At 49.8% G+C, this 11,950-nt stretch overlaps 2 protein-coding genes across 2 annotated transcripts in view; both read left to right on the top strand.

Moving 5' to 3' along the window:
- The window catches only part of NPC1L1 (NPC1 like intracellular cholesterol transporter 1), a 28,394-nt gene extending 26,389 nt beyond the window's left edge, over positions 1 to 2,005 (top strand). Inside the window, exon 19 of the mRNA XM_081017285.1 lies at positions 1,258 to 2,005. Within this exon, the coding sequence (XP_080873411.1) occupies positions 1,258 to 1,433 (176 nt within the window). The 3' untranslated portion in view covers positions 1,434 to 2,005. The remainder of the gene's footprint in view (positions 1 to 1,257) is intronic.
- A 2,514-nt stretch (positions 2,006 to 4,519) lies between these two features.
- Positions 4,520 to 10,441, top strand: MRPS24 (mitochondrial ribosomal protein S24). Its single transcript, XM_081017631.1, has 4 exons — positions 4,520 to 4,635; positions 7,648 to 7,728; positions 8,787 to 8,898; positions 9,883 to 10,441. Exons 1-4 carry the CDS (start codon positions 4,585 to 4,587, stop codon positions 10,164 to 10,166), a joined length of 528 nt encoding a protein of 175 aa, XP_080873757.1. The 5' UTR covers positions 4,520 to 4,584; the 3' UTR covers positions 10,167 to 10,441.
- The last annotated feature ends 1,509 nt before the right edge of the window (positions 10,442 to 11,950 follow it).

The following is an 11,950-nucleotide window of genomic DNA, read 5'->3' on the forward strand; positions in this document are numbered from 1 at the left end:
GAACAGAAATCGTGCTGCAGCGGCACGGCGGCAGCAGGAGGCCCCATTAGCTAAAGTGGTGCTTCAGGTTAAGAACAGTTTCAAGTTAAGTACGGACCTCCGGAACGAATTAAGTACTTAACCCGAGGTACCACTGTAGTGGGTTGACAAAGCAGACGACACAGAGATTTCTCCAAGTGGTTCTTTATAGTAAGCTGGAACTGAATTGAACTGAACAGCTCAGCCGCCTGCTTTTATAGGCAGCCGGCTGTCAACATTATAACAACACCCCCCCCAGGGTTTCCCGCTTAAATTAACTGATGTGGACCTGAGTGAAAACTATACAGTCTTTTTTTTTTTTTAATGATATTTATTAAAGTTTCAAAGAATACAAAAATTACACAAAGACAAAAAATAAAAATACAAGAAAATACAAAATACAGAAAAAAGAATAAAGTTTTTAAGATATAACAAAAAAATGAAAAATAAAAAGAAACATACAAAATAAAAACAGTTAAAAACACGTTAATTTTCCAAAGCATATCTTCCTTACACTTATTTCCCCGGACCTCCTCGTACCTCCCTTTTTTGTATTCCAGTTCAGTTTGTTAGTTCAGCAAATCCTTACCATTAAGCTTTTACCCATTTGTAAACCTTTTTTCCCCCGTATCTCTTAAAGCATTACAGCTGGAAACACTTAGTTTCTATCCAACATCCTTCTAAGATTCCTTAATTTTACAATATTTCTGTAAATAGTATTTAAATTTCTTCCAGTCTTCTTTCACCGACTCTTCTCCCTGGTCTCGGATTCTGCCAGTCATTTCTGCCAATTCCATGTAGTCAATCACCTTCATCTGCCATTCTTCCAGAGTGGGTAGATCTTGTGTCTTCCTGAAAACTATACAGTCATATCTCGGGTTGAAGTAGCTTCAGGATGAGTATTTTTGGGTTGTGCTCCGCAGCGACCCGGAAGTAACAGAGCGCGTTACTTCCAGGTTTCGCTGCTTGCGCATGCGCAGACGCTCAAAATGACGTCACGTGCATGCGCGGAAGCGGCAAAATGGGACCCGCGCGGACGCAGGTTGCGTTCGCTTTAGGATGCGAACGGGGCTCCGGAACAGATCCCGTTCACATCCAGAGGTACCACTGTATACACAATACCCCTGGTGACCAGGGTAAGCACTTCAATACATAACACCTGCCATGCGGTGGGGGTGCTTCATGTGAGGTTAGGGAGCTTGGTGGTTGACTTTACTTCTTTCTCTCCCACCCCACTAGGGCCTGATAGCATCCACCTGAGTGTGCAGCAGAAGACAAAAAGCCTTGCTCTTGAAAGCAGCAACGGGATCCAGAACCAAGCCTTTAGTGGCTGCAACGAGGCTCCAAAGGACAGACCCAAGCAGGAGGGATCTGAAGGAGTGGGTGGCAGCTGCCCAGAAGGAGCGGGCATCTAGGCAGACACAGGACAGAGGCTCTGGGCAAGCAAGGATGCTGGCCAGTGCAGGGAGCAACCACAGCAGCCCCCGCAAGCGAGTGCTGTGTGTGTGCGTGATTGTGCGCACACCCCAAATAATAATTATTCTCCAGCCCGCATCCCTGTGAGCAAGAGGGCAACAGTACAGTGTTATCTGTAAGAACCTGGTTCCTAACTGCAAGAATCTGCTGAATGTGGGTAGATTTGTAAACCAGAGTTCTGGCCTTGTCCCAGCCAACCAAGAAGAGCTGGAGAACCCCACGAACTGGTCGCCTGTGGTCCCCCAGTTTCTGCAGCCACCAGCCTGGTGGAGGATGTGATTCCAGGTGTTTCTTCCTCCACAAGATGCTCCTCTGAAGAGGAAGGCGAACCAGGACATAAGACTGGGACAGATGTGCGATAGGGCCGCCTTGCCAATGCTTCTGTGCTTCTGGTGTTTGGGGCCTGTTTGAGAACCCCATGGACGTTCCCTTGAGTTCCGTGTGCGAAAGATGGGGTGGAAACGGAATAAAGATCAAAAGCAGCACAAACACATTTCTTTGTGTCCCTTGGCAATTCTCTGGTGGTTTGTCTCTTGGTCAAAGCTGCCCCTCCCTCTAACTATGGAGCTTCAGAGGTTGCACAGGGTTGCAGAGCTGTGGCTCTAGGCGGGAGGGGGAATAATAATGGCCCCCCCAACACCCGTTTTTGACCCCTTCCTATTGAAGCCACTCTCTGGTGCCAACCTACCGAATAAAGGTAAAGGTAAAGAGACCCCTGACCATTAGGTCCAGTCGTGGCCGACTCTGGGGTTGCAGTGCTCATCTCGCTTTATTGGCCAAGGGAGCCGGTGTACAGCTTCCGGGCCATGTGGCCAGCATGACTAAGCTGCTTCTGGCGAACCAGAGCAGCAAACGGAAACGCTGTTTACCTTCCCGCCGGAGCGGAACCTATTTATCTACTTGCACTTTGACGTGCTTTCGAACTGCTAGGTTGGCAGGAGCAGGGACCAAGCAACGGGAGCTCACCCCGTCGTGGGGATTTGAACCGCCGACCTTCTGATCAGCAAGTCCTAGGCTCTGTGGTTTAACCTACCGCATCCCATAACCTACCAAATAGCTTTCACCTTAGTCGGCCTGCCTGGGGCAACAGAGAGCAAAGGGTGACCTTGACTCACAAGCTTCTGTGGACTGGTTGGTTTTATCAGAAGCATCTGGTGCCATCAGAACTTGGCATAACCCCATATAAACAGGACAGGTATGGAGGAGGGAGGTAAATGGCTAACTGCTCCAAGGCCAGCAAATGGGTCCTTCGCTAAGACATCTTTCCTCCAGAACACAGGAGGAGACATAGAGACCCCCTCTTCCCCTGTTTTACTCTCTCCTCCATAAAATAAAATATTATTTTGCTTTGGTGATTTACCTCCTTTCTATATGGTGGATCCAGGGTGTGTATGAAAGTAATCCTATAGAAAGCAGCCATGGGCTAATCAGGGCCGCAGAACAACACCTGCTTGCCCAACTTCGGGTGTCATGGGTGATGCCAGGGTCGTTTTCATTTTCAATATGGCTGGGCTGGAAGGCAAGGCTGATCACTGGCTGGTTGACGGGGCTTGCAAAGAAACCATTTGGTGTCAACATGCCTGGATGTCAAAAACGGGGCACTAGACATCAAGCCCGTGAGGAAGGGACAGACGGGGCCTTGCAGAGGCCCCGGCCAGGTAGATAATCTGCCCCCCCCCCCCTTTTTACCCTGGGGATAACTGAAGTCTTATAAATAAATATTTAAATAATTTTCACAAAATTTATGCTGACAAGTAGTTTTATTTCAAGGCTTGAAGTGTATCTGCATATAAAGACAAAATGGAAAATATAGATATACAATAGTGCTTTTTAAAAATACATAGGGAAAAGGATTATTTGAAGTATTTACATTTAAATATGCTTTCCTAGCAATTGTGAATATGCTGACCGAGGCCCTCTTTGGAATCGGAGGCCTGGGCCAAGTGGCCCATATGCCACCCCCCTGTCTGGGCCTGGGGACAGAACATATGCTACCACCAGGCCAGCACTCAGCAGCTGCCCTATCTTACATCTGAGGGTGGGGGGGCATAAAGATGAATATGAAACTCATAACACTAGAACCTGTGGACATCCAATGAAACTGAATGCTGGAAGAAGCAGGACAAGGAAGAGAAAGTTGTCCTTCATGCAGTGCAGTTAAACTATGGAACTCGCTGCCACAGGAGAGAGTGATGACCAATAACCTGGACGGCTTCCAAAGAGGACTGGACAAATTCAGGGAGGAGAGGGCCATCAGTGGGTACTAGCCGGCACGGCTATGCTCTGACTCCACAGTCGGGGGCAGAAATAATGTTTCTGAATCCCAGTTGCGGAGAGCGTTCTTGTGCTCGGGTCCTGCTTATGAGATTCTCCACAGGCATCTGGTTGGCCACTGTGAGAACCGGACGCTGGACTTTGGGCTGATCCAGGAGGCGCTTCTTATGTTCTTTGCCCATACAAGAATTCCAACTGAGAAAATTGCACGACCTTTCCCCTCTTGTTTTAACAACTGATAGCTCTCTCCGTAGACTCTTAATCTCAAGGTCATGGGTTCAAGCCCCAAGTTGGGCAAAACATTCCCGCATTGCAGGGGGTTGGACTAGATGACCCTCACGGTCCCTTCCAACTATACAATTCTGTGATTCCAAGTTTTATATTTTGCTGTTCGATTGGATTTCTTTTTTAAATTACAAAAAACAAGAAGAGCCCATTTTCTCTCTGGATATAGCCATCCTTGCCAGACAGATCTCTGGACAAAATATTTTTTCCTGCAACTTGCGGGTGAAATCGCACCAGCTCCGATCACCCCTGGAATAGTCACTGAGAGACTGGATGCCCGTTTTAAATCTAGATGAAGTCACTGGAACTCAGGGCTGGCAAGGTCCAGGAGGTGTCGCACTGCGACCGGAAGTTGTGAGGCAGCACGTGCTCGGCTTCTCTCTTTGGACTCGACCCATAACGTGCTGGCGCTCGAGCTCTCCCTCCCTTCCTCTCTATCGCTAGTCTCCGAGCACATCCGGGCACCTCCGCCCTCCCCTCTTCTCGCGAGGCTTGGCCGGTTCATCCTTCTTCCCTACGTCGAGTCCCAAGATGGCGGCCCCCTGGTGGAGGACGGCGGTGGCGGCTCGGCGGGGCCTCGAGGCGAGTCTGGGGGCGGTCAGGAAGTCGCTGGGGGGGGGGGGGGCTGGAAGGGACTTCACGCGCTACTGCGGAGGCTTCAGGTGCCCCCACTCGGCCAGGAAGCTCCCCGCGTGTGACGTTGAGGGGGGGGGCGTCGCTGCCTCTCAGCCTACCTCGCAGGGTTGTTGTCATAGCTGTCAACTTACAGATTTGAAAATAAGGGACCAGCAGCCTCGAAAATAAGGGATCAGCAGCCAAAATAAGGGATTTTGCTTAGCTTATACAGAAATCCGCCACTGATGGAGCCAGGCTGCTTTTGCTGCGACTGACTGTGTTTTGCAGGGGGTTGGACTGGATGATCCTAAGGGTCTACAACGCCCACCAAAGAAGAGTGGCAGACAAAACTGATGAACGACATCGAGATGGCAAAGCGTACAGGCAGAATTAGAAACCAGGAAGATGACCTCTTTAATAAAGAATGGGGAAAGGTTATAATTTAGCTGAAAAGCTATTGCAAACAGTTACATACATTGGGAGGATTGACAGAAAACTTGTCGTAAAAATTTGGGCTATGGATGGACAAATGATTTATAAAAATAGAGTTATGAAAGGGATGCAGAGGGGGAAATCACTACACTAAGATGCTGCACTGGTTGGAGGGTATGCTAAGCAGCACGTCGGGGTTGCTGTTGTCCTGGCGCAAGGAGTTCCATCGGCCCTTCCCCGCCTGAGAGAGAAGGACGGAGGGAGAGAGAATGTCGCCCACGCTGCCCACGAGTCCGGCATGAGGCGGTTGCGGCGCCGCTGAAGCGCTGTCCTTCTGCGTCCCTCCCCATCTCCTCCTTTTCCTCCTCCCTCAGGCCACCTCCTCAGCCGCCGCTGCTGCTGCCGCCTCTGGCTTCCCCTGGCAGCGCCGCGGAAGTCTCGCAAGAGAGGGGCTGCCCGCCCGCCCACCCATCTCACGGCGCGCCCCTGAGGGGGGAAAGGGAGAGACGGAGACGCAGCAGCTCGTGTGCGCGCTCTCTCGACATGGAGGACCCCGAGCCGCTGCTTCCCTCCTGAGCCGGGCGAGCATGAAACCTGGGAAATTTAAGGGACATCATCAATAAGGGACAGCAGCAGGACACGGCGCTGGGATAAGGGAGTTTCCCGCCAAATAAGGGACGGTTGACAGCTATGGTTGTTGTTGTTGTTGTGGGATTTATTGAAGGAAGTGGGGGAGAGCCATTCACACTATCCTGAGCATCTTGGAGGGAAAAAGGCGGGATATAAACGTGACAAATTACATTTAAGGGGCCTTCGCTTAAAAGCTTCCAATGAAGCCTGGAACAGGCACGGTGAACCTTCAGCTGCTTTCAGCATCAGGAAGTTCTTCCTGAAGTTCAGTCTAAATCTCTTTACCTTCAGTTCCGGCCCTGCCCAACTTCATGCGCGTCAGGGGCAGCTAGGGTGGTGGCCTGCAGATGTTGGGCCACAACAGCCATCAGACCCAGCTAGGGATGAGGAAAATTGTGGTCCAACAACCGCCACCTTGAAGGTGACCTTTATGTCTCCTAATTGTCTCTGTGTGTTGCACATGCCCAATGCCTTCCACAGTTCCTCATAGCACCTTCACCATCTTTGTTCCTCCTCTCCTGGGCATGTCCCACTTTGTCAGCATCATCCTTAAACTGTGTGTGGCCCAGAACTGGGCACTCCAGGTGAGACCTGCCCAAAGGAGAGCAGAGCTTTGGAACCGTTTCTTCTCACAGTCTAGACGCTGTATGATTTCTGGTGTTGCAACTTAGAATTGCATTAGCCTTTTTAGCTACTCCACAGTGCACTCCTGATTCCTGTTTAGTTTGTGTTCTGCTAAGACCCCTAGGTCCTTTTCACACGTGCTCCTGCTAAGCCAGGTGTCACCCATCCTGTTCTTCTCCTGCCAGGATAAATCTTGCATCCTTCTCCTGCCTTCAAAGGTATTCACTACCCCTCACAGTCTGGTGTCTTCTGCAGATTTAATGAGCATCCTCCATCTAAGTCATAGAGGAATATGTTCAACTATGCCAGGCCCAGAATGGAACCCTAGGGCATCCAACTTGCCTCTTCTCTCCAGAAGCCACTCTTTGGTACAGTCCATCACCTAAAAATAGCCCGTATTGTCTTGCCCACATGCAAGCAGCTTCCAGTGCTTCTGGAAGATGAAGTTGTCAGCCAGGCATCAGGAATTTTAGGTTCAGCAAAGCTTGCCTTACGGTATATATCAGGATAGTTGAAATCTCTTCTTTGAAAATGTGCTCATCTGGCTGTGATAGGTCAGTCAGTAGAGCATGAGACTTTTAATCTCAGGGTCCTCGAACAGAAGCCCTACCTTGGATAAAAGATTCCTGCATAGAAGACAGTTGGACTAGATGACCCTGAGGGTCCTATGATTCTAGATCTAGGAAGGCATCATTCAAGTCTTCTTTTTGACATGACAGTCTGCAGCATGCTCCCACAAAGATGTAGCTGTTATTTCCCTCTTTATAAAAAAATTTACCCAAGTGTTTAGGTTTGTAGATTTCTTCATTCGTGTATACATCCTTTTAATGATCTGTTCTTTTAAAATAATCTAAGCCCTTCAGTTCCTCCATTCCATTCCATTCCATTCCATCTCATTCCATCAGGTTTCAGTAATGACTATTGAGTATCATTGCTTTGCTGTCTTAAGATTTTGAGTCCATCCTCTTTATTTCTCAAACAGTTCAAACCTTTCCACCATCTCTGTAGCCAGTCCCTTGATTCTAGTTTTCTTCTCTCTTTTTTGAGGACATAACCTTCTTGGAGGCTGAGTGCTGCCAAACTTGTTAGTTCTTGATAACTAAATGGCACCTCTTTGTTCAGAGGCAACAGCATCTCTGAGTAGTGGGAGCTAGAGACCTAGAAAGTGTGGTGTGTGCTTGTGTCCCCTCTACTACAGGGGAGCTGTTGAGCTAACCTAAAAATATGCATAGAAGTGCTTGGTTTGGTTCTCCATTGTGTCAGATGAATAGCTGATTGTCATTCTATTCTCAGGTCTTTGTAGGGAGTCCTGGCAATATTTCTTGGCAGCTCTGTGCAAGGCGGGATTTCCGGACCAGTGTTGCCTGCTGTAAGGTAAGAGCCTGAGAGATCCAAAAGATACTTGGGTGGCTGCTGTCCTGCGAATGCTGTGGAGCACTCTGCCTTTTTGCAGGAAAGACTGGGTTTTTTTCCTTCTAGGGCCAGGGTTTCAAATGGGGTTCTCTGACTTTGCTTGCTGCAGAAAGCTAACCACATACCATGCTAAAAGGTGTTGGGAGCACCTTTCATTTTATCTGCAGAGGGATTTTTCTGTATGAATTAGGTCCCCTCACATTTAGGCCAGGGATGCGAGTGGCGCTGTGTGTTAAACCACAGAGCCTAGGACTTGGTGATCAGAAGGTCGGCGGTTCGAATCCCCACGACGGGGTGAGCTCCCGTTGCTCGGTCCCTGCTCCTGCCAACCTAGCAGTTCGAAAGCACGTCAAAGTGCAAGTAGATAAATAGGTACCGCTCTGGCGGGAAGGTCAATGGCGTTTCCTTTCGCTGCTCTGGTTCGCCAGAAGCAGCTTAGTCATGCTGGCCGCATGACCCAGAAGCTGTATGCCGGCTCCCTCAGCCAATAAAGCGAGATGAGTGCCGCAACCCCAGAGTCGGTCACGACTGGACCCAATGGTCAGGAGTCCCTTTACCTTTCCTTTTAGGCCTGTGAGGGGCCCTGAGCATGCCACAGCTGAGTTGGGTTCAAGGGAGCCTCTACCCCCCACCCCTGTCAGGACCTTTCAATAGAAAGGCTAGGTCAGGAAGGGGATCATAATCAGCACCACAGCATTCAAGCAGGGTTGGGGGGGTTGGGTCTTCTTTCCCCAAGAATCTTCTTTCTCTTGTATAAATGTTCCTTGCACAGCAATCTGCATTAGAAAAAAACCACTCCCTTTGGTGCCAAATCCAGAGTCAAAGGTCCTTGTGGATATATTGTAAACCACCCAGAGGGCTGTGAGGCTCTGCCCACCCCTGGCTTCCTGTGTATTGTGGCACTGCAGGCAAGGGCAAGATGCCTTCCATTATTATAAAGATGGCATAGGATTTTCCTGTGCGCACACATGCTGTTTGTGTGAGAGAGGTAAACACCTCCTGCAACACCTCTCTTGCAGAACCGAGCAGCTCGGGTTCGTGTTGGGAAAGGAGACAAGCCCGTAACCTATGAGGAAGCCCATCCACCCCACTTCATTGCACACCGCAAGGGCTGGCTCTCCCAGCACACAAGTGAGTTGGGGGGCAGTGGGGGGGGGGAGGGAATGGGCTGTTCTGGCACTTGTATTTGGAAAAGGTGGAGATGTACAAGTGGTCTGCTGCCACTCCTTCCTGGAAGGTTTTGGGTTTGGGGCTGTTGTCATCAAACGGGGCCTAGGACACTGTTGTTGGAGAAAGGAGGTGGTGGGGTGGTGGGTCATCACTCTTGACATCTTCTGCACCACTTGTGTCTTGAAAAGAGAAACTCATTCGGTGTTCTTGTCTGCAATGGGTGGTTTTCTTGGCAGGTGTAGATACTCCCTTGGCACTTGTTATGAGCGGCATACAAAGTTCTTCCAAACCTGGCCTCCTTGGAAGGGTATTCAGTCACTTTGATTTGATTTAATATTTGTAATTCTGCTTTTCCAGCAACAGGCGCTGAGCTCAAAGCAGCCCACAACAACCACAAGAGCCTTAAATCACAAACATACATTGCAGTCACGATCATATTTGAACACAGCAGCATATAAATAAAGCAAAAAGACAACCACTAATTCATCAAAACAATTAATGCAATTCAATAAAGGCATAATAATTTCCCCTGGGATTGAGAGCCATGTCCTCATTGGCTCGGCCATTTTGCCGCCCAGTGAAAGTTGTGAACCAAAAGGCTGGTTGAAACCACCAGCACTAGCTATGACCCTCCTGAATGCAGAGCACAGCAAGGCTGGTGCTCCCTGATACAGAAAGACAGTGTGGTATAGTGGTTAGAGTATCAGATTAGGACCTGGGAGACCAGGGTTTGAATCCCCACTCAGCCCTGAAGCCCACTGGGTGATGTTGGGCTAGTCACTCACACTCGCCTAACCTACCTCACAGTCAGGATGAAATGGGGAGGATGAGAACTATGTATACCACCTTGAGCTCCTTGGAGGAAAAAGTGGGATAGAAATACTACAATTAATGAATTAATAACCTACTCCCCCCCTTCCCCTTGTGTTGTTGCCTGCCCTGTAGGTAACCTGAGCGGCGAGGGAGGGGCAGCTGAACGCTCTGTGGAGGATGTCTTCATCCGCAAGTTAATCTACGGCACCTTCCATGGCTGCCTGGCCAGCGATATTGTGTTGAAGCGCCGTGCCAACACGCTGATCATCTGCGCCATTTTCCTGCAGAAGCTGCGGCCTTCCAAGTTCTACTTCCTGATTGGCTACACAGAGACGTTGCTCTCCTTCCTGTACAAGTGCCCCGTCAAGATGGAAGTGCAGACGGTTCGTGAGAAGGTGGTCTACAAGTATATTTAGTTCTGGCCGTCCCTGCTGGGGAGAGCTTGTCTTTGAGCCAAGACCCAGCTGGGCCTTCTGCTTCTTGAGCCAGGAGCAGGAGCCTTCCAGCCAGGGACTTCAGAGGGAGTTAGGGGCACCTGGGAACTTCTGCTTGGTAGCCACCTTGTAAGGAAGACACTCAGTTTGCTTGTGAAGGCTCAGAGAATGACTGAGCCCTGGACTCTTGCTGTGAAAGGAGTTGGGTTTTTGGTTTTTTTTGTTGAAATCCAAACAAAGAATGTTTGTGTCCCTTATTCGTGGCTCTTTCCAGATCTGTTTTCCTGGACTCTCGACTTATATGCCAGGAGCATCCCAGAAGCTGTTGACATCCATTGGGCTTAGCCCTGCTCCAGGCAGGGGATTGAAGTATCTTTGTGGCTATAGCAGCCTTGGTGCAGAAACTGCTCAAAGCATCCCCTCCTATATGGCAGCCTCTTTGCGGTGGTCCTGCAGGTTTCCGTTTGGTGCCAATTACAGAATATTAGGGACGTGGGTGGCGCTGTGGGTTAAACCACAGAGCCTAGGACTTGCTGATCAGAAGATTGGCGGTTCGAATCCCCGTGATGGGGTGAGCTCCCGTTGCTCGGTCCCTGCTCGTTCCAACATAGCAGTTTGAAAGCATGTCAAAGTGCAAGTAGATAAATAGGTAGCACTCTGGCGGGAAGGTAAACGGCATTTCCGTGCACTGCTCTGGTTTGCCAGAAGCGGCTTAGTCATGTTGGCCAAATGACCCGTAAGCTGTACACCGGCTCCTTCGCCAATAAAGCGAGATGAGCGCCGCAACCCCAGAGTTGGCCACGACTGCACCTAATGGTCAGGGGTCCCTTTACCTTTACCTTTACAGAATATCTGGCTCACACAGGCAGTGGGTGGCAGTGCATTCCTTCTGCAGGGGATAACTTTACTGTTCAGAGAACTGGGCCGCTTTTCTTTGGGAGAAGAAAAGGCTAAGGAGTAAACCCTACACAAATCTGAAGCGGAGTTCCTAAGACGGTTGTATGGCACCTTGTACTCCTCCTTCCGGCAACTCCTGCAGCCAAGCTGGTGCCAAATGTACTTCTCTGCTTTCCTTTGGACCACATCAGTGAAGCTGAGGGGGTGGTCTTGTCATCTGGACAGCCCAGGACCTCCATACACACTGCCCAGGCTTGCACCCTGGAGAGCTCCCCCCCACCCTGCTCTTCTGATAGATGGGTTGTGGACCTTGTCCTTTGTCATCAGTGACGGTGACATCACTCTTTGCTTGGGGCCACTCATACTTGTGCAGCCAGCACCCAGCTAGCACCAACACAGCAGAGAATTGTACTTTCCCAGCACAGATACAGGAAATGTAAATTCCCTGGAGCAGAATAAGGCAGCTGGGTCCTGGGCAGCAAATGAGTAATAACTGTCTTTGATGCGCTATAAAGCAATTGTCCTTGGCTCTCCTCCGTAAAAGAGAGGGAGAACGGTCTGGATTATGCCGTCACTTTTGTGCTGGAGTGGTAAATAGGGCAAGTGCCCAGCCACTGACCTTGTTAAAAATTAGGGGGCTGAAATAATGATGCAAGCAGTTGGCTTGTAGGCCCACATCACACAAGCTGGCTGCCTGTTTTCTGTGCTGGGTGTGGTGGAAGAGAGGCTTCTTCCTCCCTTCCCAGCTCACAGCTGGGGGAGGGGGGAGGCGGCATTTTGAGGGGGGGGGTTAGACCTCACCTACTTTGTGCTTTTTCCACTGCACCTACTGGTTGTGGATACTCCTGGGGGCATCCTGTCCTCACAAT

This window comes from Podarcis pityusensis (genome assembly GCF_964106645.2).
Source record: "Podarcis pityusensis genome assembly, chromosome: 8".
NCBI lineage: Eukaryota > Metazoa > Chordata > Lepidosauria > Squamata > Lacertidae > Podarcis > Podarcis pityusensis.